This window comes from Corvus kubaryi, unplaced genomic scaffold (genome assembly GCF_017639235.1).
Source record: "Corvus kubaryi isolate FWS band 111438036 unplaced genomic scaffold, C.kubaryi_AGA036_p1.0 37300, whole genome shotgun sequence".
Taxonomy (NCBI): domain Eukaryota; kingdom Metazoa; phylum Chordata; class Aves; order Passeriformes; family Corvidae; genus Corvus; species Corvus kubaryi.
This window is the reverse complement of record NW_024581093.1, coordinates 6,012,799-6,038,441: the sequence shown is the minus strand read 5'-3', so window position 1 is coordinate 6,038,441 and position 25,643 is coordinate 6,012,799. Positions and strand designations below refer to the sequence as shown.

The 25,643-nt window shown below is 48.4% G+C and overlaps 2 protein-coding genes across 3 annotated transcripts; both read right to left on the bottom strand.

The window, feature by feature from the left end:
- Positions 1-897: 897 nt before the first annotated feature.
- ZDHHC1 (zinc finger DHHC-type containing 1) lies at positions 898-19,407 on the bottom strand. 2 transcript variants are annotated; one of them, XM_042027299.1, is made up of 11 exons: positions 19,140-19,407; positions 17,781-17,999; positions 15,858-16,033; positions 15,138-15,239; positions 14,189-14,313; positions 13,691-13,849; positions 10,187-10,299; positions 5,341-5,426; positions 4,603-4,696; positions 3,518-3,626; positions 898-3,346 (listed from the first exon to the last, which is right to left on the bottom strand). In XM_042027299.1, exons 2-11 carry the CDS (start codon positions 17,997-17,999, stop codon positions 2,811-2,813), a joined length of 1,719 nt encoding a protein of 572 aa, XP_041883233.1. In that variant the 5' UTR covers positions 19,140-19,407; the 3' UTR covers positions 898-2,810. The 2 variants fall into 2 exon arrangements, with proteins under 2 accessions (XP_041883233.1, XP_041883234.1); XM_042027300.1 differs by having other exon boundaries at positions 898-3,088; positions 19,140-19,399.
- A 2,295-nt stretch (positions 19,408-21,702) lies between these two features.
- Positions 21,703-25,260, bottom strand: LOC121664452 (fibulin-7-like). The gene is made up of 8 exons (XM_042027760.1): positions 25,016-25,260; positions 24,414-24,570; positions 24,087-24,257; positions 23,792-23,917; positions 23,512-23,634; positions 23,285-23,422; positions 23,057-23,195; positions 21,703-22,375 (listed from the first exon to the last, which is right to left on the bottom strand). Exons 1-8 carry the CDS (start codon positions 25,082-25,084, stop codon positions 22,015-22,017), a joined length of 1,284 nt encoding a protein of 427 aa, XP_041883694.1. The 5' UTR covers positions 25,085-25,260; the 3' UTR covers positions 21,703-22,014.
- Between the last annotated feature and the right edge of the window lie 383 nt (positions 25,261-25,643).

The following is a 25,643-nucleotide window of genomic DNA, read 5'->3' as shown; positions in this document are numbered from 1 at the left end:
GGAGCCCGTCCTGCCGGAGCCTGGCTCTTGGCTCAGCACCCAGCTGCTCCAACGCACAGACACAGCTTAGCGTGTTTGGCAGCCTTGAGTTATTCAGCAGAGTGGAGCAAATGTTCCAGCTGAAGGCAGCAGAAGGATGTCCCTGCCCAGGGTCCCATGGGCATCCTGTTGGCCTCCAACAAAAAGGGTAGGCTCCCACACCTTGCAGAGAATCCTGCAGGGCTGGGAAGAACCAGTACATCCCAGCAGCTTATGGGGCTCTGCACCGGTTGTTGGGGGCTCTGGGGGCAGAGACCATTCTCAGCTGGGCATCTCTGTGTGTGACAGGGGAATTTGAGGCTTGCAGGCTGTTCTTAGCAGGACAGGGGGCAGGTGAGCACAGCCTCGGAAGGGAGGAGGACTAAACGCTGAACCTCGGGGTGAGCCCCAGGCTCCTGGAGAGAGGGTCATGTCCCAGAAAACTGTAGGACATCCCCTTCCCTCCCATCTTGAGCCCGAAATGTGGCACCTCAGGACATGCGTGACCTTTCTTTCCCTGGACATCTGATAGCCCAGGAAACCCAGTTCCCCTCAGCCCAAAGAGCACAGCAGCCTTTCTGCAGCACAGTGCAGAGCTGGCTGGGCCTCCTCCCTCTGGTGCTCACCCTGCTCCAGCACAAAAACCAGGCTGGGTTACACAGCTCAGGGAGAAGGTGGTCTGATCCCTACCCCTCAGGGAAGACACTCCCATCTAACACCCAAAAGGCCCTGTGGAGAGGGGACTGCTGTCACCCCCACACCAGTTACAGTGCTGAGCCCTTCTGGGACTCCAGAGGCTTGGGGAGAAGCGAACCAAACAGCCTGGGGATCATCAGCTGGGCAGAGCCAGGAATGGCTGCAAAAGAAAAGAGGAAACTATTTAGCCAAGAGTATAGAAAATTTTATTGTGGCCAGAGCTACTGAAGAGCTCCATACATGATTTTGGGACTGATTCTGCAAGGACAGAGTAAGAAAACACACAAGCTCTGCTCAGGGGCACCTGCTGCAGAGAAATTACTAATGCTTTGTGGTGGAGGGACAGTTGGCCTTGGAAAACCATGAGCCCAGCATTGCTGCAGGATGTAGTTTCCTTGGATGACAGTGGACATGAGGAGAAACAACAGGAAGGACTTTGTCTAACTGGGACCCATGGGTGAGCAATGCTCTGGTCTCTGCAGACACCCAGTGCCATGGCTGCTGGCCCACACTCACCTGCTTTTCTAAAGGGTCACACAGCCAGCAGGTACCACTGGCCACAGCAGCCAGGGAAGCTGCAAGGAGTGTGACCACAGGCCAGCCCTTCCTGCAAACTGAGACAAAATTACTTCAACAGCTACATGAGACTTCACTTTTTCTGATCAACAGATCATGTAATTTGATGAAGAGTCAAAGCTCCTCATCCCAGTTCTTTCAGGAGACAAAAATCAGACAACAGAGAACAGTGTTAAGGCAGCCCTTTAAAACACCTGCAAGTCTTTCTCCCAGGCTAGTCTCTCCCACCAAGGCTGGGAGTCCAGCCTGCCTGTCCAGTGCTGGCTGTGCCCAAAGAGCCCTTGTCCCCCGATCCCCTGTCCTGCTCTGACCCAGTTCTAAGGAATGGTCTCAGACTGAGCTAGACAAGGGGAGAACAGCTTAGCTTGACTCTCACAGCACCCTGCTTTGTCCTGTCCTTCCCTAACTGGCACCCACTGTAGCCTGGAGAAAGGTCAGTTGTGCCTTCCATGCATCAAAACATTTGGAAGAGTGATGAAGACTCCCCTGGCTTCCTTTTCTTTGCTGGTGCACCTTTTTGTTCACAGAATCAGCAGGGTGATGTGCTGGGGATGTCTGGAAATGTGCATCCAGCCACGCCAGTGCTGCTGCTCAGGGCTGTGCCAAATCCTGTTAGACATGGCCATGCCAGTGGTAAAGCCCATGGAGACGTGTGTGTAGCTGCTATCTGGGCTCTGAGATTAGATGGCTGCTAGGCAGATCTGGGCTTGCTGGAAGACCAGCCTCAGCACTCAGCCAGGAATCTGGAACGGGGCATGCTGCCTGGGGAAGCCACAAGGGCAGGGAGAGCCCAGGAGCTCTAGGATGGTAACCCAGACAGCTCTCTGCAGCTCACCCCCAGCACAGGGTGCTGTGGCTCAAGGCACTGGCCATGTGCCCCCGTCTGCTGTGGGATCTTTCTGCACTACACATACCTCAGGCTTGGCTGTGGACTAACACAGATCTGGCAGCTCAGGAACTGGAAAGGTTTCAGGGCCTGCTGTATCCCAAAACTTCTGAAGAGAATGCTGCAGCATGGGGCACCCCAGACTGCTGGGAAGGGGGAGCAGGCCAAACTATGCTGCCTTACAGAGAACATGCTGGCGGTGGACTTGGCTTGAAGGTGCACAGTGGAGAGCGGTATAGGGATGGGGCAATCCTGAGGTTACTCCCTGACCACCTGCTGAAGCCCCTGAGCATGATCCAAAGACTGACAGGGTGTAGGCAGATGGGAAATACAGCTTTCAGGGTGCAGGGAACGGCAGAGGTGCAGCCTTGTTCTTCCCCATACACTCTGCTGTGAAGTTACTGCAGTACCAGTGTGCAGAGGGCCCAGAGGGGTGGGCCCTTTCCCAGGGAAAGCACTTGAGCTCTCTTGAGCAACAAGTCTACCTCAGGTTTGCCACCTTGCTGCCTCTTGCCTTTGGTTGAGGATGAGAAATGTCCCACTGCAGCCTGATAGCACGTGCACAGTGAGTCCTGTAGGCCTCTACACAGCACTAATGCCGTTCCCAAAGGCCATGGCTTTGGAAGGATGATCCCTAGGCCGCTGTGGTGCTTGTCCTTATGTCCTTTGAGCATGGATCATATGTGCCCACACGCTGCTTGCTGGTGCATTTTCTGTGGTCAGGCTCGGACGTGCTCTCACTGGGCTGGGGCTGAGGGACAAGAGGTTCTCCACTGCTCTCACTTACAAAGACAGCAGGCATCTTAGAAAAAAGTTCCAGGTCTCGTTCCACATGTCTGTCCTGTTGGCAGCTTCTCCTTTTGCTCTTGTGCTCAGAGTACAGATTCTTCCTCCTGACTCCTCTGGGATTGTCTGTGGACAAGGGATAATGTTGAGAGTTGCTTGAGTTATTCTTAGGAGACCCTTGAAGGACTGTGTCCCCAAGGTGAGTCTGAGCCACAGGAATCTCATCCATGGACTCAGCAGACTCTGAGTGATAGTCAGCAGGGAGTCCTGCTGCCTGGATGAGGCCCATGCTACTGGGGGACACAGCAGCTCTCAGAGGAAAAGCTGGCACTAAGAGGTGAAGGCTGTGGGAAGGTGAGGTGGCAGCAGCCATGGCTGGGAACTCTGCAGATGGAAATAAAGGGAGAAGAAAGCTTAAGGGGAGAGAGATCTCTCAGCCCCACAAACACATCAACAAGCTCAGGAACTCTGCTATGCCTGATCCACTAGAGTTAAAGCAAATCATACATATATTTATGCCAAATTCAGCAGAGAAGCTGACTGGTGCACTCTCACCTGACTGGGGATCTGGGAAGGAGGGCTGAGGTGTACCATGTGCTTTCCATCTGCTGTCCGTTGCTGAGGAAGAAGCTTTCTGCATTTTCTTTCTTCTTTTCTTCTGTTGCTGTGAAAGCAAGTGGCCCAAGAGAAGGGAAGTCACTTCACCAGCCCAAAGTAACGAGAATTTTTTTACTTGTTACCTCTTTTTAATTCTTCCTACTTTGAATAACAAGCTCTAGGTATAACCAAAGTCCAAGGATATTTTATCGTTCAAGACTGAGCTACTATGAAGCAGTCATAGAGAACAGGCATTTAATGAACACACACCCACACATTATCTGCCTACAGTGCCCCTCTGTGTGTAGGTACCTTTAAGCAGTTGCCTCATTAAGCTGTTGCCTCATTAAGCTGGGGGTTGTACGAGACGCTGGTCACTTGCATTTGTAAAGCCAAACTGGAAGAGGGGACCAAAACTCACAAAGCACAGGATGTCCCAAGAAAGGGACAGTCCTTGTCCCAAATACAGTATAGCTGAAAAGGATTTTTTCTTACCATCTAGATGGCAAGACTGATTAATAAGCTTGGAGGAAAGAGGAAAAGCACCACCACCTGCCATTTGAGCAAGAGGAGAGAACATGTGGATGCAGATACATGAATCTCAGGAGCCCAGTCCAAGACTTTGGAGAGCTGTTCCATACACTCAAGCTCCACATCCACACACACCATCTTTCCCTGGGCAGGTGCTTTATCTGAACATTTAAACTGTTGGATTTTGCTCTACAGTAACATGCAGAGCTTCTTCCATCAACAAACAGTACAGACAGAGTCACTGAGCTGCACTGGGGCAGCAAGGCATTGGATTACAGCTGTGTTACAGCTGTGAGCTTATGAGGGAACTGTAGGATAGCTCTGATCAGGCCTTTAAGCAGAGACAGGAGAACATCACCTGGATTTGGTGACTGCAGGGCACAGCCACAACTGCAGACACACACTGAGGGGAGGCAGGGGGTGAGCAGGGGGTAAGCACAGCCTGCTCTAGAGTGAGCATGGCCTGGGTGAGTTGTCAGCAGCAGGTTGGGTGTGTGGCAAATCCTCCTTACCTGGGAAGGGGCCACAGAGTGAAGAGATGGGGGCTCAGGGGATGAGCTCTGCTTGGGGTCACCTTCTTGCTTGCGTACATAGAGCTTTGGAAAGCTAAAAACACAGCAGACACACAAGGTGATTCCCTAAGACAGGACTTAAGTCTGATGCCCTCTTTGCTTGCACAAAAACACCAGCCTGACCACAGCCTCCCCCGCCTTACCCAACATTCCCAGCAAAACTGCAGGGGAACTTTTCCTGCACAACTGTGCAAAATAAGAAGGAAATCTCCAGGGACACAAGTTAACAGGAAAGGATTCATTAAGAGGCAAGGATCCTGTTTTCCCCTGAGTGCTTGCCTGTGTTATAAACTTGTAACTGTTGTGATGCATCTCTGGACAACCTGAAATCATGTAACTATAATGAGCTCAATATAGGAGTTACAGAACAAATCAGGCAGCCTTAAAATCATTTTAATATAAAACAATTAATAGAAATCTGTTTCATATAAAATATTTAATATAAAACGGCCTAAAGAGAGTATTCTAGGAACTGTATTTTCCCAGAGGAGGGAAGGAAAGTATTCCTGCAAGTATTTACCCTCCTGAAACTCAAAGATTTCACCATGCCTTGGTCAAAATACTGGTGTTCCCTATCCTCCTAAGTACTTTTGTCTTAGGCCCTACCAGTGACCTTGATAACAATTTCCCATTCACCACACATGCTGCTGGGAGGATCTTATCCTCAACTTTTCTCACCTTTTTCCTGAAGTTACTGTTGAGAATTCCTCTACTTGAATTCCAGGGTCTGTATAGCCAGGATTACCTGACAATAAGTCTGCTTCCTGGAAAAAAAACCCAAACCCAAACATTTTCAGACTAATACGAACACAGAGGGGAGAAGAGGGATTTTCATTACAGATGTATTCTTTTTCGTCATGGCAGACATTTTTTTTGTCCTTACAGGTAGCACAGCAGGAATCTGCTGCTTAAGAAGATGGAAAGCCAAGACTGGCAAAATTAGAAGTCTTCTATTCATTTATTTAGTCCAGCCAGGATTTCATGTGACTCAAAACCAAATCACACTTACAGAGGTCAACTTAGTCATTTCTTGGGACCACATTCAAAATACCACTTAAAGCTTCCATTAGTTACACAGTTCAATCTGAGGAGCTATGCAGTGAATGCATAATATGTCTTTTAAATGCAAAATGGAGGTGAGGAAGATGGAAGCATGCAACATACAGGAAAAACATTAAATGTTTTCTGCTTCTGGTGTGATCCTGTATGGCTAAGACCTGCTGATTTTTAAAAATGAGTGTGATATATTGCTTATTTGCCTCAGGTATAGATGAGTTCAGAGTAATGACAGCTGAACTTGAAAACTGTGTATTTTCAGAAACCTTACAAGAATAAGCCTCCAAAATCCAAGTGCTGTGTTACAGGAAAGGACCCCAGTTCTCCCTCAAAAGCACCCAGTTAAGATGGTCAGAGTACCAAGGGATGAAGGGTATGAAGCCCTGCTATCAAAAAAGGATAAACCATGCTCAGAAGAACCTTGACACCACTTATCAGCTGCTCTTAAACTTGAATAATCATCAAGATAACTTATTTGCAAGTATTTCAGTGTGCAGTAACTATAAAGATATTTTAAAGTAACTTTCAGGTTAAGATGGAGGGGTTTAAAACATGATAGGCATTAGCTTCAAAAATAGCTAAAACAAGCTCATGAAGACCTATTTTTCTGAACAGCCTGATCAGCAAATTTGAGAAAATGAAGTCAAAGCTGGACATGCCACAAATGGGCTCCTGAGAGATCCAGGGCCTCTGCACTTCAACAAATTCATAAACAATCAACAAAAGAGCAGAGCAGTGAGAAGCCTGGTGATGACAGTCCCTGATGTAAGGCATTAAAAATGAAAGCCAGCCGCAAAGAGCTGCAGAAGATCTTTGCAGTATTGAATTACAGGGTAGTAAAATGGCACCAAAAAATCAATATTGCTAGAGGTAAAGATGGAAAGTGAAGCATGTGGGAAAAGTAGTGTAAATGTTATATACAAAGCAACAGTCTCTGAACTAGAAAAGAATCCATGGAGCTGCACATTCAGTGGCAGCTAAGAAATAATTTCAGATATTAGGAATAAAAATGAAAGGCAAATAAAAAAAGAAAATAAAAAGTAATTTCAGCTGTTTTATAGATGGTAACACAACATTTGAAGGGGATTGGTTTAGGAATCAAAAACATGACTTTCTGATTTAAAAATTTATCCAAGTGCAAGGTTAATAATCTGCAGAAATTTACTACATGCATTCAATTAGAATTTGTAACTCAAGTCAGATCATCACTCATCACCAATTGAACACAAAGTGTGCACAAATGTCTCCTCAAAGCTCCTTGGGGACACTTACAATCAAGATTTACATTCAGGCCTCATGCACCTGAGTCACAAATGAGTGTACAGCCAGGAGATGCAGGTCTTTTCAGAGGAAAGCACGTCATGGCTGAAATGAGCTGCAGCAGGAGACATCCCACTGCACAGAATAACTGAAAACAATCAGGATTCAATGTCCACAGCACACAAACAGGACTGCAGGACTGGCATTTCAAGGGAGCTTAATAAATGATTCATCTTGAGAATAACATGGACAATTTCTTTCCAAGCAGGGAATGAAAGAGCCTTTTTAAATCCATTTTGTTCATTTCAGCCTTCTATAAATAATGTAGAACCAAAGCAGCCACATAAATGAAAGTAAAGCGTTAGAGCTGACTATGAAAACAAATGAGACTCAATCAGTAGAAAATACAATGTTCTCTCACAGTGTGACACAAACTACAACCACAGCACAGACTCCAAGCCTCCCTCTGCTACCAGGCATGTAACAGGAGAATCAACATCCTCCCACTGCAGCATCAAGACAAGCCACCCTTTGCAGCTGGGTTGTCAGGATTCAGCTGCTGCTCCTGCTGAAAGCAGACTGCTGGATTGACAGACTGCCCAAGTTGTGCCCCTGTGCAAATCCTGGCCACGTTCACCAAATTCCAGCTGTGACCACCCCAAGGTCCATGGTTTACAAGGCCAGGGTGGATTCAGCTCCCTTGCCCACTGCAGCTGCCCTTATCAACCTCTTCAGTGACAGGAAGTGCCCTGAAGTGCTGGCTGGCTGGAGGGGACGCAGAACTGAACAGGAAAAATGTTCTTGTTCCAAGGAAAGTGGGTCTGTTTCAAGTGTTGAGGCTGAGAGTGAAGACTAAGTTCATCTTACATTGACACTGGAAGAAAGAAACAATACTGAAAATGTAAGGGAAGCTGAATAAAATCTGTGTTTAGTATTTAAAATCAAACCTCACCAACCTGAATCAGTTTCCAAAGCAAGTTCAAAGCTTTAGGAATGTGAGAAGAATCACATCCCAGCTGGCCTCATATGAAAGCCAGCTCCCTGGAATGAATGCAATTCTGCATTAAAGCATAGGATTTGGTTTAGTTTATATTTCTTTGGACTGCAAATGACTACAGAAAAAATGGTTACTTGCACATCCTGCTTTAGGTATGGTAATAGAGGCAAAGGCTCAATGTGGCCAACTGTTTTGCATTTTTTGTGACATCTGAACCACTTAAATGTGCAAAATTAGGGCTTTTACTTTGTGGGTCCTAAAGGTACATAAGAATCCTTTATCCTGAACAAGAATCCTTTAACCTGAACATAGCCGAAGACTTAACCACAGACCTACACGGAAAACTGAAGCCAAAATCAACACCCAAGCTTGAATAAGGCTCAAAAACAAGCATTAAAGGGGAAATGCATGTTTCTTCTTAGTCCCTAAAATGAATGAACAGTTCAGACAAAAGTGGGAAGAGGATGATTTCCATTTTATGCTTACAACATGTTGGATCAATTACAAAGGGTTGCAGTGTTCAAGCTAAAGAAGGCTGTATTCAACACAGCTCACAAAAGGCAAGTCACTTGGTGTCCTCCTACTCCAATCTATTTGTTTGTGTTTATCTCTGGTTGCTATGTAAGAAACAAGGAAAATCTGGTGGGTTAACATTTTTCTTAACAATGTTACTGGGCATCATCCAGTCTTTCTTGTTCCCCAAGGTACTAACTGCAGTCCTGAAACATCAAACTCCTTTTCACCCTGCTCCTTCCAGGCTTGCTGCTTCAAATTAACCATATTCACACATTTCTACGTAAGAACCAGTGCAGACAGGAGACCATCACTGAATGCCAATCCCCAAATGTGCACACATACATGAAGTCCACCCCTGCTCAAATACATTTTAAGTATTAATTAAAATTCAGTAATGAGATGATTAGAGCTAATGCTTTATTATTGCTTTAATTTTCACAGTAAGCAAAGCTCTGTGAAACAAAGTGCCAAATATTTTTGTTGTTATGGAAACCTCTGTTTAAACTGGAAGTTCAACTTTTCCAAAACAGTAAAAAATATATATGAAAAGCTTCATATTATACAAAACTGAATGAGCTCACTTTCCCCTTTGCTTTGATAGGGAAGAACTATGGATGAACCCAGAGAGATCCCAGTATCTCTACACAGAATACTTGGATGAAGCTTTTATTTAATTAATTTCTTATGAAATATAGAACTGTTTGTATAGTAGATAATTTACTTGCATAAAATGAAAAGTTACACATGACTGAGAATCACAGAATAATTTAGACTAGGAATAATTTCTGGAAGTTTTTAGTTCAATCCCCTGCTAAAGTCAGTACGGAACGTGTTCAGTCAAAATTTGAGTTAATCCAATAATTTATTTTGCCTTGTAGCAAAATAAATTACACTGAACCTCTCAATTCAGAGCCTGATATATCTGCCTCTGCAGAGTCTAGCAGCATTTAAGAGCTTGTAGAACTCTTTTTACAGAGATATAGATCAACATGGTAATAACATCATGGTAATAACAAGGACCCTTATCACTGTATAGACTCATTCCAAAGAAAAGCACATATCTGGGTCGTTTCTTAAAAACTGGTGTCCTTTTCACTTTCAAGATGGTTAAATTATTGGTATTATTAGCTGCTCAATTATTAGCCCCAGTTTCTCCAGCCTTAGAGCCTGTCTCACTTGAAGTCATGACACAAGCCCCCAAGATGTGCAGTGCCACCCAAACAGATGGTCCTGTCCTTCTTAGGGACAGGATTCTTCCCACTCTTCAGTCACCCTCATTTGTGCTAAGCCAGGCATTTATGTGACTGCTTGGTGAACCAAATGGGAGGGAGCTGGGCCAGCTCAACTATTATTTTAATAAAGTTTATTGTTACTCAGATGAGTTCCCCCACCCTGTCCTAACGAACAGCTGTGCTGGCAGAAGAGACAAGATAGTGCAGGGCCCAAAACAAGTGGTGGAGGAAGAGAGTGGGTGGGATTGATTCCTTTGAAAGCAGTACTTGCTTACACCTAAAGTGTTCATGGAATTACAGGCCTTGCGCTCTCTCACATCCTACTCAACTCCATCAAAGTATGTCTGAAGTCTTATCTCTAGCAACTGCCTTTAAAATATGGAGCTGAAGAAAGTGAAGCAAAGTTTACACTGCAAACAAGCAAGACTGTTTTTGAGAAATGGACTGAAAGTAGGATGAGTACCTGACTGGGTCTCACTTGGGAGGAACAAGACTCCTGTTTCTTGTCCACCTTGTCTGGCTGCTGCTGGGGACGCTGCTGCAGGATGTACTCGTACGTAGACAGCTTGTGCCACACTGAAAGGGACAAAAGAGACCTGTCAGCACAGGAAAGGCCCCTCCCTGACTGCACTTACACAAGCAGGCTGGATGACTGTACAATCAAATAGTAACTATAAACATGAAAAACTGATAATCTAAGCCAAAAGTACCTGTGCACTGTACATCCTACTATATTCTTTATTGTCACCATCACAATGCTTTCTTAAAAGTCCTGCTATTCTAAAGTCTCCTAGAATGGTACAGCCTTCTATAGCAATTTGTTCAGTTCATTTCAGAGCAAATCCATTATTCATGTCCAACAGGGGTAAGATCTGTACTGTACAAAAAGCTCAGTGAGCAATCGGAAGGTATGTGGTGCTAAATGGAGAGAAGAAATTGAGCAGGTTAGTGTGTCCTGTAGTGACTGAGACACTTAATGTGCAAACCAGAGAGCACCAAATGCACAGCTTGCTTCGTGCCAAACAGATGTGCCCAGAGTTCACATGTCCCTGACTTTATGAGCTCTCCAGGTCCCCATGCAAACACATCTGCTCCCATGAATGACCAAAAGCATGTGACATTTCTGAGCAACTTGGTTTCTTCATGAGACCCAAAATCTTATGAGAGTCTAAAACGCAGACATTCTTCCCATAATGACCTTAAGTAGTTTTAGAGAACAAACCCCAGAAACAGATGTTGAAGGGTTTTAGTGCATAGCCTGGTAGTTACTCCTCCTTTTTTTACAGAAGCATAGCAGTTAAAGAAGATGCCTAGGATCATCTGGACTAAAATCCTCCCTCTACCTGAAGATGTTTTCATCAGTGATATCTTACCTCTCAAAACCATGCCCTGAACACAGGACTGCTTCACAGAGAAGTGGGGGAGAGCAGAGGAGAGGTGCCCCTCTGCTAAAGCAATCACCTTATGAAGAAATAAAAAGGATCTTTTTGGCCAGGAAGAGAGAACATAGAGATGAATGTGAGTCTGCAGCCAAGTGATTACTTAACAGGGACAGTGCAGGCTGCTGGCAAGTGCTCCTAGAATGGCACCCTTTGCTTTCTTTGAAAAACAGAATATTGCTTCATAAGGAAAGGCTTATCAACCATTTTTAATCTAGATTTTGTCGGTTTCTGAATACTTACAGTGTAACTTTTAAAATATTTTAATAGAGCTATTTAGTTAAAATACTTCATTTTTTGGCCACATAACACTGCAGCACATAACGTGCAAAATACGATCACAGTCTGTGAATAACCCTATATACTTTCCTATATTCCCTTCCTATTCCCTACTATTTTTTTTTTTTATTCTGCTATCAGCCTCACAGTATTGAAGTGCCCTGCTTCACCAAATGCCTCTAGAACTGAGTCTGAATCAGGACTAGTAATTTTGAATACACGGACCTACTATTTTGAGAATAACCTACTTCCTTTGAGTGATCACAGTGAGTAGTAATTAAACCCAGCAGAGTAACTCTGAAATTTTCACTGTGCTTGTAACAAAACTAGATACTAAATTTTCAGTCGTACCTGACTTAAGCCATTTTTTATGGGAAGCCTAAGGGCAGTACCACTCACATGGGTGCTATTTAATTTCTGTAATTTAATTACTGGAAAAACAGTGACCAACAGTAATTACATTTGAATTGGTAAAGTGTATTTCTAGTCCCAAAAGAGGGTAGACAGTTCATTACAACACTGTCTACCTTAAAGCATTCAGAGGAGACTATTAACAATTACAGGTACGAAATAAGAGGAGTTTAAGTTCAGACATACTTTGTCTATCTCCCTGAAACCCAGCTGTAAGTGCAAATGCAGTGGTTAAGTGCAATGCATACACATATGAAGCACACCATATAGGCTTCAGGATGGTAACATCCCTCTTTAAAGCAAGGGCTTACACACTACATTCTGCACAGCTGGGAACAGTTTCATTAGGGCAGCAGATTATAATGTAATTAATTCTTAAAAAAAAAAAAAGCAATAATTCTGTTTCTATGTTAGTAATAAAGATTTAGAATTAGACCAAAAGTAGAAGTTAATTTGGCTCTAAATTTATTCTGAAAAAGGAGAAAGAATCACCCCAAGACAAGAGCAGCAAAATCTCCCCCAAGCCCAGAGCAGAACTAGTGGTAAACACGGAAGTTTCTGTCTAGCAGATAAAGCAGGTCACTGTCTCAGGCAGGGAGCACCCTCTTGTGGAAGCTGTACACAAGGACAGGATAAATATCACTCAGGACTAAACTGAATATTCCTTTTCCATCCAGAAGATACCTACCTGTAGTGACCCCGGCTTTGTTATGCTTTTGTCTTTCCACGGTGCTAGATCAACCTTTTACATCTCCAGGCAGTGACATTGACCCAGAAAGGCCAACTGTCAATTCTGCCAAGGAAGTAAAATTGCAGTGTGCCCAAATTTCAGTCAAGCTCAAAGAGGCTCTAGAAGGAAAACGACTGTCAGTGTCCTCACTGAGTGCACTGTCCATGCCAGCTGAGGAACACTCACCTATTGAACACTACACTTCAGCAGTGCAACTGTTTTGCTTCTGGAGCTGTGCTGGTTTGTGCTGACCTAGTTTGTGTAGGCATCTGTAGGTCTGTTAACTGAGAACCTGAAAATCCATCCAAGGATCCTCTGTAACCGCTGTCCTCACTTCTCTTCCACCACATCCCTTCTTCCCTAGTTCTGGCACCACCAACTACTGCAAATGTAAGATCTTTCCCTATCGTTACTTTCATCAGCAGCCAAAAAGCATTGGCTTAATTTTAGATGATGGCTGAAAAAAGGTTTTTGATGCCCATCTGTACATAAACAAACATAAATATCCTTTCTTGACAGTGAAACAAGCAGTAGATCTAAAGAGGAGGCTTTCTGAAAGCCTCTTCCTCTAAATTACACAAGTCTTCTTGTATCAGTATGGTAGAATTTCCATAAAGGGACCTTAACCTGGATGGCAGTGCTCCAGTCAGAAATTTAACTCAGTACATCCCCATTTCTCTGGGGTAAGGGAAATACATGCTCTCTCACACAACAGAAGTCCTGGGGAGCACAGTGAGGAGACTCACAAAGGCCATATGCAAAATCAATCTGAATCTGCCATCACCGGCACCAAGCTGGGATTGACCAGTTCATCCCACCTGGCCTCTCCAATACTCTCCCATGTGCTTTCAGTTTCAGGATAACATAGCTTAAACATGGCTGCAGAGGCCCAACACAAGTTCCACATTACACATGCACTGATAAGCCTACCTGAGAGTGGGGGAAACTCAGAAATATAATGTTAAATCCCAATTTTGTACCTTTTCAACGGCAATCTTGCACAATCAGTGTATATTAGTGACACGGGTGAACACACAGTGAATGCAGGATGAATAGAAGCTAAGCAAAAATGAAATGGGGGTGTAGATGACAGGAACAAAACACCTACAGAGATAGATGTGAAAGGTCAAGAGGTGGCCCAGCAGGATCATGGTCACTAGGCTCAGAAGAATAAAAATCCCAGCTGTGACCAAAATGGCAGGTGCCCGAGTCTCAACAGGAGATGCAGGAAGAAACACAAACCAGCGGTCCATGTGGTTCCTCAGAGCTGCAAAACAAACAGAGCTGGAGGTAAGTAGATTGTCCAGGTATGAATTATCTCTAAATAAACTTTACTTTATGGAAATCTTGTTAACTCAAAAGTAGCTGCAGACCCATTGTGCCCTGGAGGCCTAAGAAATCTGGTGCCTGCAGGGCTTTTAGGAAGAGCAATTAGATCTGTAAGGAAAGACATTCCATCCAGCTGAGCAGAGATACTCTAACAGAAATATATCATTGAAGCAGTAAAGAATGGAGCTCCTCCTCAGTGGAAGAGCTCACAGAATCCAAACCCTCATGAAGACATGCTGGCTGATTCCCAGGATGCTCATGTGAAGCACTGCTGTACCATCAAAGTGCTGGTCAGAGCGAAGCACCGTGGGGTCGACGAAGAACTCCACAAAGACGTAGAAAGCAACGAGCAGCAGAAGCCCCAGGCCCAGAATGGCAGACAGCACACTGTTCAAAAAGAGCCTGCCAGGAAGGAGAGAGGTCTCAGTGGCTTCAATAACATCACACATACAATTCAATATCCCAGCCTCTAATAAAAGATAGAGACAGCTATCTCAAATTACTGTCACGCTTTCTTACACTTTTGATAGATACTGGTGAACAGCTTTACTTATTTTTTGTTACCCTGAGGGACTAAACTGTGACCCTTCACTGCAACCACGGTTACAAAACAGTCAAGTATATCTACGACAGACAAAGAGCTCCCTGCACAAAATCAGAAGGCAGTGTAACATGGCACCCAACAACACCACCACTTTGCTTTCCATGGAGTTTTAGTGCAGGAAAGTAAACTGAGAAGCATCAGTGATAGTCTCCTTACTCTTATCTGAAACCTGGCATGGATTAGAGGTCCCTATATGCTGCCAACTGGCAGGTCTCATAGGGAAAGCATGTGATCTGGATGCAGGTTGTTTCAGATCGGAACAGCACCATCATGGTTCCATTTCTACTCCAGCTCTCAGAAGCACTAAGGACACCCACTTAACATCCTGTAAGCTTTTCCTAATACCACATAATAACTCTATGTTCTCTGTTTTAATTTACAGATGTTCAGCTACAACATTCTAAGTTCAGGAATTTTATCCCTGGTTATTTGAATGTCATGATTATGCTTGTATTTTCTGCCTAATTTTCTCATGACTGATTCTATTCAGCCAGGGGATAAAAGAAAAGTGGTTCTGCATGGCTAAATACCGACTGGACTGAGCTACAGGAGAACCTTGGAAAGAGAAGGAGCCACATCATTAATGCAGTGTTATGCTTCTGTCACAATCCCAAGCTCTTACCAGTAATTCCTTTCTCCCACACAGTTGTTGAGCCATTTGCAGTGATGATCAAAGCCACACACACACTTGTTGCAAGTTCCACAGTGCTTTGACTTGGCACTCCTGCCAAAGGAAGGGTGGCATTAGTGTGGCAGCATCAGCTCACTACTGTGACTTTTCAGTGACTCAAGCACAGGGGGATATAGCAGCAGAGATCCTGGTAATAGTGAGTAAACCTTCTGCATCAGGAGTACTTTATCTCCCAAACTCATCTGCCACTGTTGGACCACAATCCCAAACACTACAAAATTCACCTTTCAAGGCACTGCACGATTTTTAATTTGGAGATTTTTGAATTCTTATTTGAATCCCTTCAGCAGTTCTACAGAGCTTGATCTTAATGCCTGCCCTCCAAGCATTTCCTGCTACTGGTCAGCATCCAGCCAGACAAGCACACACACACACAAGTTACACACTTTTAGGTAAAACACCAACACCCAGGGAACATGGAACACTACAGCCCTCTCCACACATGAGCAATGAAATAAAACACAAAATCCTGTGCACATTTGACAGAAGGCCCCTACCCAATTACCTGAACCCTGCCACAAGATAAAGTTTAACTTGCACTGTAGCAGTCCAGGGCTCAGTTTCAAATCTTACAGTCTGACATTAAGGACTAGTGGTGAAGTGCAATGGTGAAGAAGACAGAGCAGTAGAAAGAAAAGAGAAGATACTTACACATCTACATCACAGACATGGCAGTGATGGTTCTCAATGACATGTGCGTGTTGGTTACGGTTGAAGGTGGCCAGAGGCCCCAGATAGTTTTTTTCTCTCACGTTTGCATCCGCAGGGTCAATGGAGACTGCAGTAAGATGAACAACTAAATGGTAGATAAAACACACTCCTGGACACTGAAGTACACAGTTAAGGACTTAACACGTGTCTTTTAATCCTTAACACACAAATCCTACACAGATGAGAAATTTATGATGTAGAATTCCTTTGTAACAGATTGCAGCATATTAATCTGAGCTTTATTGATAGAGGTGTTTGACTTGTAATAAATGTCCTCTGGAAAAAGACAACAAAATCTACAGGACCATCCCTCCTCATTATGTACCACTCTGCCTTGCAGAAGTGTCCTTCCTAGCACAGGGTGTTTTTAAAAGTTACCTTGACTTACCAGAATCTGACCCCAAGTGCAGACTGCTGACATAGGTCCAAGTTTCTTAGTCCATACAGACTCCTTGGAAAGGAGAGTGGTTAAGGCTGTGCATATGCCCTTTCACAAGATCAGACTTCCAAGAAAAAAAAGTCACATCAAGGAAGTAGTATTGATTACCTTGCTTTCCTTTTCCTTAGCCAGAATTCCAAGGAAGAGGAGCACACCTTTAAAGTAGGCTCCTACACAGTTTACAGACAGGACTCAGGATTTGTCACTGTTTCTATACACCCAGATGTGCACATCGTTGATCATACTAAGACCCATGGAAAATAGATCAATGCAGTAAGTTAAAAAAGGAGGCCTTTGAGAGGTCCAGCTCACTGGAGCTCTGATGGCTGGTGGAGCAGAACAGGAAGGGATTTGCCTTTGACACAAAAGAGACATTAGTGCTTTATTAACTGGAAGTAAAACTTGAGGAAATATTAATCTGTTGAATTAAGAGTAACTTTAGATTGCATTATGAAGATATTTGGTAGGCAAATTCACGAGGTTTGAACTGTGATAATATCAAGGATTTGAGCAAGCTAAGTAGATGCAAGACCACTGAGCTAATTACATTCATGTCTAAATCATGCAAGTGTAAAAACTAAATCATAAGCAAAATCATCCCAAACACATCAAAGACTTAGAGGCATATCATTTATATATCTGACTTACAGATAAGTGCACATCCCATCTCTTCAGAACAAGGCCTGGTCTTGAGGAAGTTCCTTCCCTGGGCGATAGTACAGGTGGCACTGGGAGTATTGGGAGCACTGGGATTGCTCCCCAGCTGCTCCAGGCTGAACAAGCCATGTGTCCTCTCCTCTAGACCCTTCACTCTCTTCATCATATGTGTATTAACTGCTGCTCAAGACTGTCGCATAGGAGACCTCTCCTCTGAGGTTCACACCACACCACCTTGACTGTCACTCCCAGATTTTCTACTGAATACAGGAGAGGGCCCAGGGAGAACATCCACTGTGAGCCATCACAAGCAACCCACCATACAACCACGAGCATGTAAAGCTGCCTTTCACGACTCATCCAGTCAGCACGGAGAGGTGGGGCTGCCTTCACAACAAGGATGTTTCAGGAGGGGCTTTTTTAGTATGAATTTCTTCAAACCCTGCAGCAGACTTGTAGAAGAATAATATAAAGCAAAGGAGACACATAGGCAGAAGCAGGGAGCAGAAGAGCATCGGAGGCAAGGGTAGTGACCTTAATAGAGAGTGATGAAGCAGACAAGCAGAACATCAGTGACCTAAAGTGAGGATCTCAAAGCAACTGTTTTTAATAGTCAGAAGAAGATCAGGATGATGGTTACAGTTCAGAAGAATATATCTGGCTCAGGTGCTTTTCTCCTATGCTTTCTGTGCTACCTAACAAGTACTGTCAAAACCCCCCAGTGATAGTTTGTACCAGCCCACGTTCTCCTCTAGATCCAAGGATACGATATAACCAGCGGGCAGCCAGTGGCGGGGCAGGAGAGGAACCAGGATTCCAAAGCCAACTAGCGCATAGAAGAGGAACAGCAGCCAGGCAATGATCTGGAACAGGTGCAGGGGCCAGCTCCAGCCATTTCTTCGAGCGCGTTGGACCTTCACCTCAGGGACAGCTTCGCCCAAATCCTCTGGAGCTATCTTATTATGAGGTTTATTGCAGATATTCATCTACAGAAATCAAAAATGGAAAATGAAATGACATGATACAAAAGTACTGTGACTGAGCCCTGGTGCTGGAGATATGCTCCAAGGTGGACAAAGTTAGAGAGACTAAAATGATGGCACATGCGAGGAGAAACAGCTCTAAGCTCAGAAGCGAGTTCTCCTTTTTTCACTTAGTGGTGGATTATTAGATGCTGCTTTTCACCTGCCACAAAGCCAGGAGAGTTTCTAATAACAGAGAGTTGGGCTGCTCTGCTTCATGGAAAACTTGAGATACCAGGGAGAGCAAACCAGGCAGTAGATCAGGGGCAGCATCCAAAACCGGCACAAAGGAGCTCTGCTGGACCTGAGCTGACTCAAAGTACCTCTGCAGCACTCTGAGCCTTCCTTAGTAACTAAAGAGGATGCGAAATTGACGTCTAACATGATAAACAACTTCAATTAGTCTGACTAACATGCACAGGAGAGTGATGAAAGAAAAGGAGGAGGTCTCTGGCTCACTTGTGGTATTTTTGATAATGGTTCCAGTGCCAGAACAATGCCACAGGGGTGGAAGAGGGCAAGCATGGCAACATGCTGAAAGAGTGAGCAGGACAATTCCAAGCTTGGTATGCCAACAGCCCTTCAGACCCAGGCGAAGGGCTGGAAATGTCTTTTTCAGTCAACTGGTAGAAGAGTGGGTAAGAATAGCCGAGAATGTAATTTATGCTCATCAGCACAGTCTTATCAACAGGCAGGCTGGAATAAAAAATTCCTAACTTCACCCTTCGAAGCAATTAGCAGTATCTGCCTGCATTCATCATTTAAGTTGTTACATGGCAACTGGCTCATCACTGATGAGAAATCATTACCAACCATGTAATCCTTTTCTCGTTAGGCTGTTGAAAACTTGCTCGTGCATCACTTTGAGCTACCTGTCACAAAACCCACAGAGAGTATGCCCGTAACGCCTTTCTATCCAGCTCCAAAAAAACACGGAGTATAAAAAACAAGGCATGAAGTCACTGTCAGGGTAGACAGAGAGAGAGGCACCGGGACGCACGGGCAAGCACCAGGGGCCGGGGTCGGGTGAGCGCGTTCCCGGGCAGCCATTCTGGTGAGAGCCGCGTAGACCCCTCCCGCACTCCACCACCTCCCACCCCTCACCTTCTCCCCGCAGAAGCGGCTGACAGCGGCCCCGGCCCTGCCTCATGCCCAGGCAGGGCGCGGGGGCCCCGGCTGAGGCCTCCACGGCAGCTCCCGGCGCCTCCGCGGGCCTCTGGCCGCTGGGCCGGTCGCCATGGCAACGGCTACGGCGGCGCGCAGGGGGCAAAACGTGGCGGGAGCGATCGTTCCGCGGGGATCCGGGAGGAAGGAGCGGGGCTTCGTCCTACACCAGCCCCGGTGTGGGGTCCTCTCACACCCGGGGAAATCCCGCCTACCATACTCCCCAGCCTTCCAAGGGGTCACATTCCATACAGATGGGGCTGGACATGCCCAGTGAGCCAGCGGTGGAGGCTGGTTGTGAGCTAAAGCCATCCCACTCCTGGAAAACTCCATTCCCTGTTATATCAACCAGTCTTTATGGTATGAAAATGTAGTATTTTTGTTAATATATCTATTCAGATTTACACTGTGACGTAATGAGGTTGCAGAATTTTACTGGGGAGTTTGGAATTTTACTGGAGGCTTTGCAGTGGTTTGTGCTTAAGTAAAACAAAGTAAAGGACACAGAAATAAGGATTGCTTTATCAATGAAGGATTAAGGACACCCCTGGGCAACCAGGATAACACAGCATTTGACGGATTTGAAATCCTCCTAGCATCATTTGGTATCAGTAATTCCAGCAAGATGGATTCCAGGGATGCCTGGATCATGGAATCATAGATTATCTTGAGTTGGAAGGGATTCACAAGGATCATCAAGGCCAACTCCTGACCCTACACAGGACTACCCCAAAAATCATACCATATGTCTGAGAGTGTTGTCCAAACGCTTCCTGAAGCCTGGCAGGTTTGGTGCTGCAACCACTTCTGCAATCACTGGAAAAGCAGCAAGAGCACTGGGAAAACAGAATCAGAGAAACAGTAAGGTTGGAAAAGACCTCTAAGATCATCGAGTCCAACTACTAACCCAGCACTGCCATGTTCACCACTAAACCATGTCCCCATGTGCCACATCCACACACCTTATGAACACTTCCAGGACTGATGATTTCACCACTGCCCTGGACAGTCTGTTCCAGTGCCTGACCACCCTTTCCATGAAGAAATTTTCCCTAATATCCAATTTAAACCTCTACTGGCACAACTCTTGTCCTATCACTTGTTACCTGGGAGAAGATCCGGAGCCCACCTGGCTCCATCCTCCTGTGAGGGAGTTGTACAGAATGATAAGGTCTCCCCTGAGCCTCCTTTTCTCCAGGCCGAGCCCTCCCAGCTCCCTCAGCTGCTCCTCATCAGATATGTGCTCCAGACCTTTCCCCAGCTCCACTGCCCTTCTCTGGACTCGCTCCAACACCTCCATGTCCTTCTTGTAGTGAACTTTGCAAACTTTTACTGTCATTAGCAGTCAGTGACGTGGGTGTTAGTGACTACTCCAGTTGTACCTGAAGGTTTGAAGGGTAGAAGAAAACCTGCGCAAAACCCCGTTTGTGGTGTCCGTTTTGGCTGAGACACCTCAAGTGCAGGGATAAATATTTACCCCGTAATTCCCTACTTTGCATCCCAGCCCGTCGCCGCAGTCGGCACGGGCCAGCCGCGGATTTTGGTGACGCAGCCCTGTCGGCCCCCCCAGCCCAGTCCGCACCTCCGCTGCCCCTGGGGAGGTTTCTCCGCCCCGTCCAGCGGAGCAGCCGTGCGGAGCCCGGTCCCGGTGGCCGTGCTGGCGGCGGTGCACAAGGAGCTCTTTATGAGCCGCCCGCGCTCTGCGCACAGCAAAGCTTTGTGCGAGGGGCAGCGGCCGGACACTCACCTAAGAAGGGTTCTGTGTGCAGAGGGAAGGGCGTCCCGGCGGCGGCGTGTCCTTCCCTCGCTGTCCCCAAAGGCCCTCGTCGCCTTTTCAACCCCCAGCTGCTCTCCCTGCGCAGGGGTCTGGCCATGCTGGCGGTGGCTGGCGGTGCCCAAGGAGTGTGCGGCGCTGCAACCCACTTGTTCTCACAGCCCACCCTCCTCGAGACGGGTGCAGGGGAACAGCTCGAGTGCTTGGCGAGCTGTGGAGCTGCAGTTTTGACCAGCCACGGGCTTGGCTCCTGTTACAGCTGTTGCAGCGGGAAGTCTCCTGGGCACAAGGAAGCACGGCCCCTGTCACCATCCCCTGCTCACCAGTGCCAGGGAGCCCTGCTGTGCTTTTCAGGCACTGCCAAGGCAGCTGCAGAGAGTCTTGGCTGTGCAGGATGTTCAGGGCAGCATGTTGGAAGTTGTCCCTGCCCATGGCAGTGGAGTTGGCACAAGATGATCCCTTCCAACCCAAATCATTCTGTGACTCTCTGTTCAGCCCATCTCCCATTTTTATGCTGGGGACTCTTCAGCACAGCCCCAGGAACAGTACTGCTGGAAGAGACATGGACACTGCATGACCCTGGATGGGCTTGGTAGCTCTATTGGCATCCCAAGCTCTGCAAGGTGACCCTGCCATCAGCACAGACACCAGCTGTCCCCAGGAGCCTTGCCCCAGGAGCACAAAACATAGAGCAAGGAGGACACCTTTCCTACAGCCACTTTTCTTTTATTAGAGATTACATCTTGTACAAGAAGCTGAATCTGCATGCCAAGTGCTGTTGGCTCACTCTGTCTTTCCCCTCTTTGTGCCATGCAGGCAGAGAGGAGGGGGACTGGCAGAGGCAGGCACCCCCAGGCTGCTCCTTCCATTGCCCGTGCGGGTTTTCCTATGGGACACAGTCTTTGCTGTGGTGGCTATGAGAAAGCATGATGGGAGAGGGGTATCTCCAATGGGACAAAAACTGGGACCACTGAGCTGAACCTGCTCCATTATTCCCCAGGAGAGACCCTGGCATGGCCCCACCCCTGCCTCCAAAGGGAATCAAAACACATATGGGGACACAAAGGCTGTGACCTTGAAGATGTGCTTGCCCAGGAGAACTTTGTGGGAGAACTCGCTCATCTCCAGCTCCACCTCCAGCGTGGCTGGCCCCGCCACGGGGCTGGCGAGCAGCAGCTCTCCCGTCTGCCGGTCCGAGCGCCGCACGGCGAAGACGCCCTGGCCCCGTCCGCCTGTGATGGTGAAGCGCAGGCTGTCACCCACAAAGCGGGTGGTGGACATCTTGAAGAGGACACGGGGCACCGTGTGGTTGGCCTGGAGCGGCAGGTAGTGGAAGGAGATGGAGCTGGCAGCCTGGTGGCAGGCTCGGCTGTCCATGGGGCAGGGGTTTCTCTCGCACTGGCTGCCAGGAGAGAAGGGATGCCACCGCTCAGTTGCCATGGTTTGGCTCTCAGGGAGCTGCCCTCATCCTTGCACACAAGCCCAGCCCATGCAGCATCTCCAGCCCTGCTGTCGGTCCTGTGGCAGAGCAACCCAAGACAGCCACATCCGAGTGTGCCTGGCAGCAGATCTCTGCCTCATCCCTGCTTCTGCCAGGCATATGCCATGGCTTGCAGGGACACAGCTCTGGGTGAGACTGGGTGGGTGCCACAGTCCCAGCTGAAGGCCAGGGATGGAGCCAGATGTGCCTCCTGAAGAGAAACCTGTCAGGATCAGGGATGCTCCTCTGTTTAGGGGGCACAAAGCGGTTTAATCTCAAGAGTGGGATGGCTGGGATTGATGGAAGGTAGCTGATGGCACCACATGGATGTGCAGCAGAGGAAAACCAGCATCATTCCCCCCAGGCTGGAGGTCTGAGAGGGGCCAGGATCTTGGATAAAGCCACCATGTATTGGGGTGCTCCCACCTGCACCCCCAGCATCCCAAGACCATCAGGGAGCATGCCAAGCACACCCGAGCACCCCATGTGGCAATTTGCTACCAGTGCTGGCTGGCACTCTCCCTGCTGCCCTGGGTGACACAATACAGTCCCCAGAGCACAATAGGACCCATCACCTGGGGACATGCACAGTGTGGTACTCACAAGGCAGAGGTCTTGACATAGCTGGTGTTGTGGCGTGGCGGGGGGCACTTGGGGCGCACGCAGCGGTGGCCCCCGAAGGTGTTGATGCAGAGGTCACCCTGGGTGCAGTTGTGCTGCTTCCCAGTGCACTCATTCACGTCTGTGGTGGTGACACAGGGTGAGTGGGGCTGTCCCCACTGCACCCCTCTTCCCATGGGAGGCTCCCTGCCCTGCACCTTGGGTTCTTACCCTCACAGGCGTTGCGGTCAGCATGGAGCAGGTACCCAGGGGGGCAGAGGCAGCGATAGGAGCCAGGGAGGTTGAGGCAGTCATGGAGGCAAATCTGCGTCTGGGGGCTGGACTGGTAGAGCTGGCATTCATCCACATCTAGAGTGAACAAAGTGGGGAATGGCCAGAGATCCCATTGCCACCAAGCCCTGGTTCCCCACCCTCCATCATCTTCACACCCCTTTTACCTTGGCACACGCCACCAGGTCGCAGCTGGAAGCCGGTGTCACAGCTGCAGCGCCGGGAGCCCGAGCGGCCCTCGGCACAGCGGGGCTGGCGGCTGAAGGAGGTGTTGCTCAGTGTCACCCAGTCTGCAGGGGACAGCAGGTGTCACATGCTGGGGCATGGGGAGATGGTGGGGGCCAAGGTTCTGGGGGGCTGCCAAGGAAGGGGAAGACAGGCACAGCATGGCCAGGTAGTGTCCCCATGAGAATCCCTGTCCTCTGCAGCCCAAACCCAGGCACCTACAGGAGTAGATGGGGCTCTGGCAGCTGGGACCTGACCAGCCTGGGGGGCAGAGGCACGTGTAGCTCTGGTTGCCATCCACACAGGTCCCACTGTTGGCACACGGGTTGCTGGAGCAGTCATCAATACCTAGGGAGAAGGAGCTCGTGAGCATCAACTGGAGAAGCGCATCCTTGCCCACCCCCGGTGCCCATTGCTGCAGCCTCTGGGCAGAGCAATGGAACCCCATGGCTCAGGGTCACAGAGGAGCCCATCGGAAGGGTGGAGCCCATGGCACCCCAACCCTGCTCCACTTCACTTCTGCAGAAGGGCTGGGTGCCGCTCCACGTGCGGTTGTGCCGGCAGGCGCGGGTCTCTGAGCCCACCAGCCGGAAGCCGGCGTCACAGACGAAGTGAACCTCGTGGCCCACCCGCAGGCTCCGGCCCAGCATCTGTCCATTCAGGGGCACTGCCAGCTGCGGACAGGTCTCTGTGGACAGACAGACATGGGTGGGGATAGACATTGCCAGCCTGGAGTCAACCCCAGCCTGACAGGCAGGTGGGGGTCCCTTGCCCAGACTGTTTTTGTGGGTCCAGAGCCGGCCCGGGGGGGATGTCACCCATGGTGGTGACCAGCCAGGGTTACCATTGCGTTTGGTGGGTGGTCTCTGGAGGCGGCTCTGGAGGATGGAAAGCTGGTGCCGGAGCCCACGCGTGCCCCGCAGGTGGGCAGCCTCCTGTGCCACCAGCAGCTTCTGCATCTGCCGCACCACGCTGAGCGCCTGCTGCCGGTTCAGGCATTCCTGGGGGAACACGGGGACATCCCAACCACCAGCTGGGTTACCCTGCCACCCTGCCACAACCTGGGAGGAGCCTTCCAAGCAGGCAGCATCTTTGGGGTTGGTTTGGATGTCCTGCCCTGGACAGAGCCCCTTCCCATCCTGGCTGGGGTCTGACCCTGGCTCCGTGTCTGCTCCAGCCTCAGCCCCCACCTCCCGGTCCTGCCCTGGCACCTGGATGGTGTGGAGAAGCTTCATGCCCTCAGTGCATGTAGCATCATTTCACTGCTGCAGGGGAAAAGCCCCATGTCCATCCCCCTGGCCCTGGCAGCTCCACAGGTGCTGTGGCTGTGCTGTGCCCCCCACTCTGAGCTGGTGTCGGGGTGCTGGGGTGTGAGAGGTGGGTGCTGAGCAGCCCACAGAGGGAGGTCTGCTGTGGGGCTGGAGGGGAGGGAATGTGGGTCCTTACCTGGGAGCTGCCAAGGGGCAGCTGCAGGATGCCCAGGGCCAGCCAGGCTGGCAGTGGGATGAGGAGCATCACGCCGGGGCTGATCACAGGGGCAAGACGCTGATGGTCTGTTTCTGCTCACAGCCGTGTTCCTGCACTCACTGGGATTTATCCGCAGCCTGTGCCCATGTGTTTGTTGGTTTTTCCCTTGCCTGAGGCCGAGCTGTAGGAAAGTTTCCCTTTGGCACTGGCTCTAGCCTCTCCCTTCCCTTCCGTTCCTTCCCCTCTCTGCACATCAGAGGCTTGGGGGCCTTTCATGTCCCAGGGCCAGCAGATATCGGGGCCAGGCGGTGGCTGTCACGGCACTTACGGTGGTACTGGCGGTGCCAGGCTCACCACACAGCCAGTCCCGGCTCTGGGGGTCCCCGGCATGCAGAGATGCAGGATGAGGCTAATCCCATGCACTAGCTAAGCCTGGGAAAGTCTCCTGGGAGAAAAGATGACTCTGAGGTCTTTGTGGGGGTTCTGCTCACCAGTGGGGCTGGGGCTGCTGGGAATGGTAGCCCAGGAATGCTGAGGGGTCACTGGACTTGCACAGCTTTGCTGGGGTGAGCTCAACCCTGGCTGGAGTTCAGAGGGGAACCCCAGG

Coding starts and splice junctions, on each gene's coding strand:
- LOC121664452 (XM_042027760.1), bottom strand. CDS start 25,084: ATGCTCCTCATCCCACTGCCAGCCTGGCTGGCCCTGGGCATCCTGCAG. Junction 24,258..24,413: donor ACCACCCACCAAACGCAATG/GTAACCCTGGCT, acceptor GTCTGTCCACAG/AGACCTGTCCGCAGCTGGCA. Junction 23,196..23,284: donor TGACCGCAACGCCTGTGAGG/GTAAGAACCCAA, acceptor TCACCACCACAG/ACGTGAATGAGTGCACTGGG.
- ZDHHC1 (XM_042027299.1), bottom strand. CDS start 17,999: ATGAATATCTGCAATAAACCTCATAATAAGATAGCTCCAGAGGATTTG. Junction 15,240..15,857: donor CATGTCTGTGATGTAGATGT/GTAAGTATCTTC, acceptor TTCCTTTGGCAG/GAGTGCCAAGTCAAAGCACT. Junction 3,347..3,517: donor CTTCCCAGATCCCCAGTCAG/GTGAGAGTGCAC, acceptor TTCCATCTGCAG/AGTTCCCAGCCATGGCTGCT.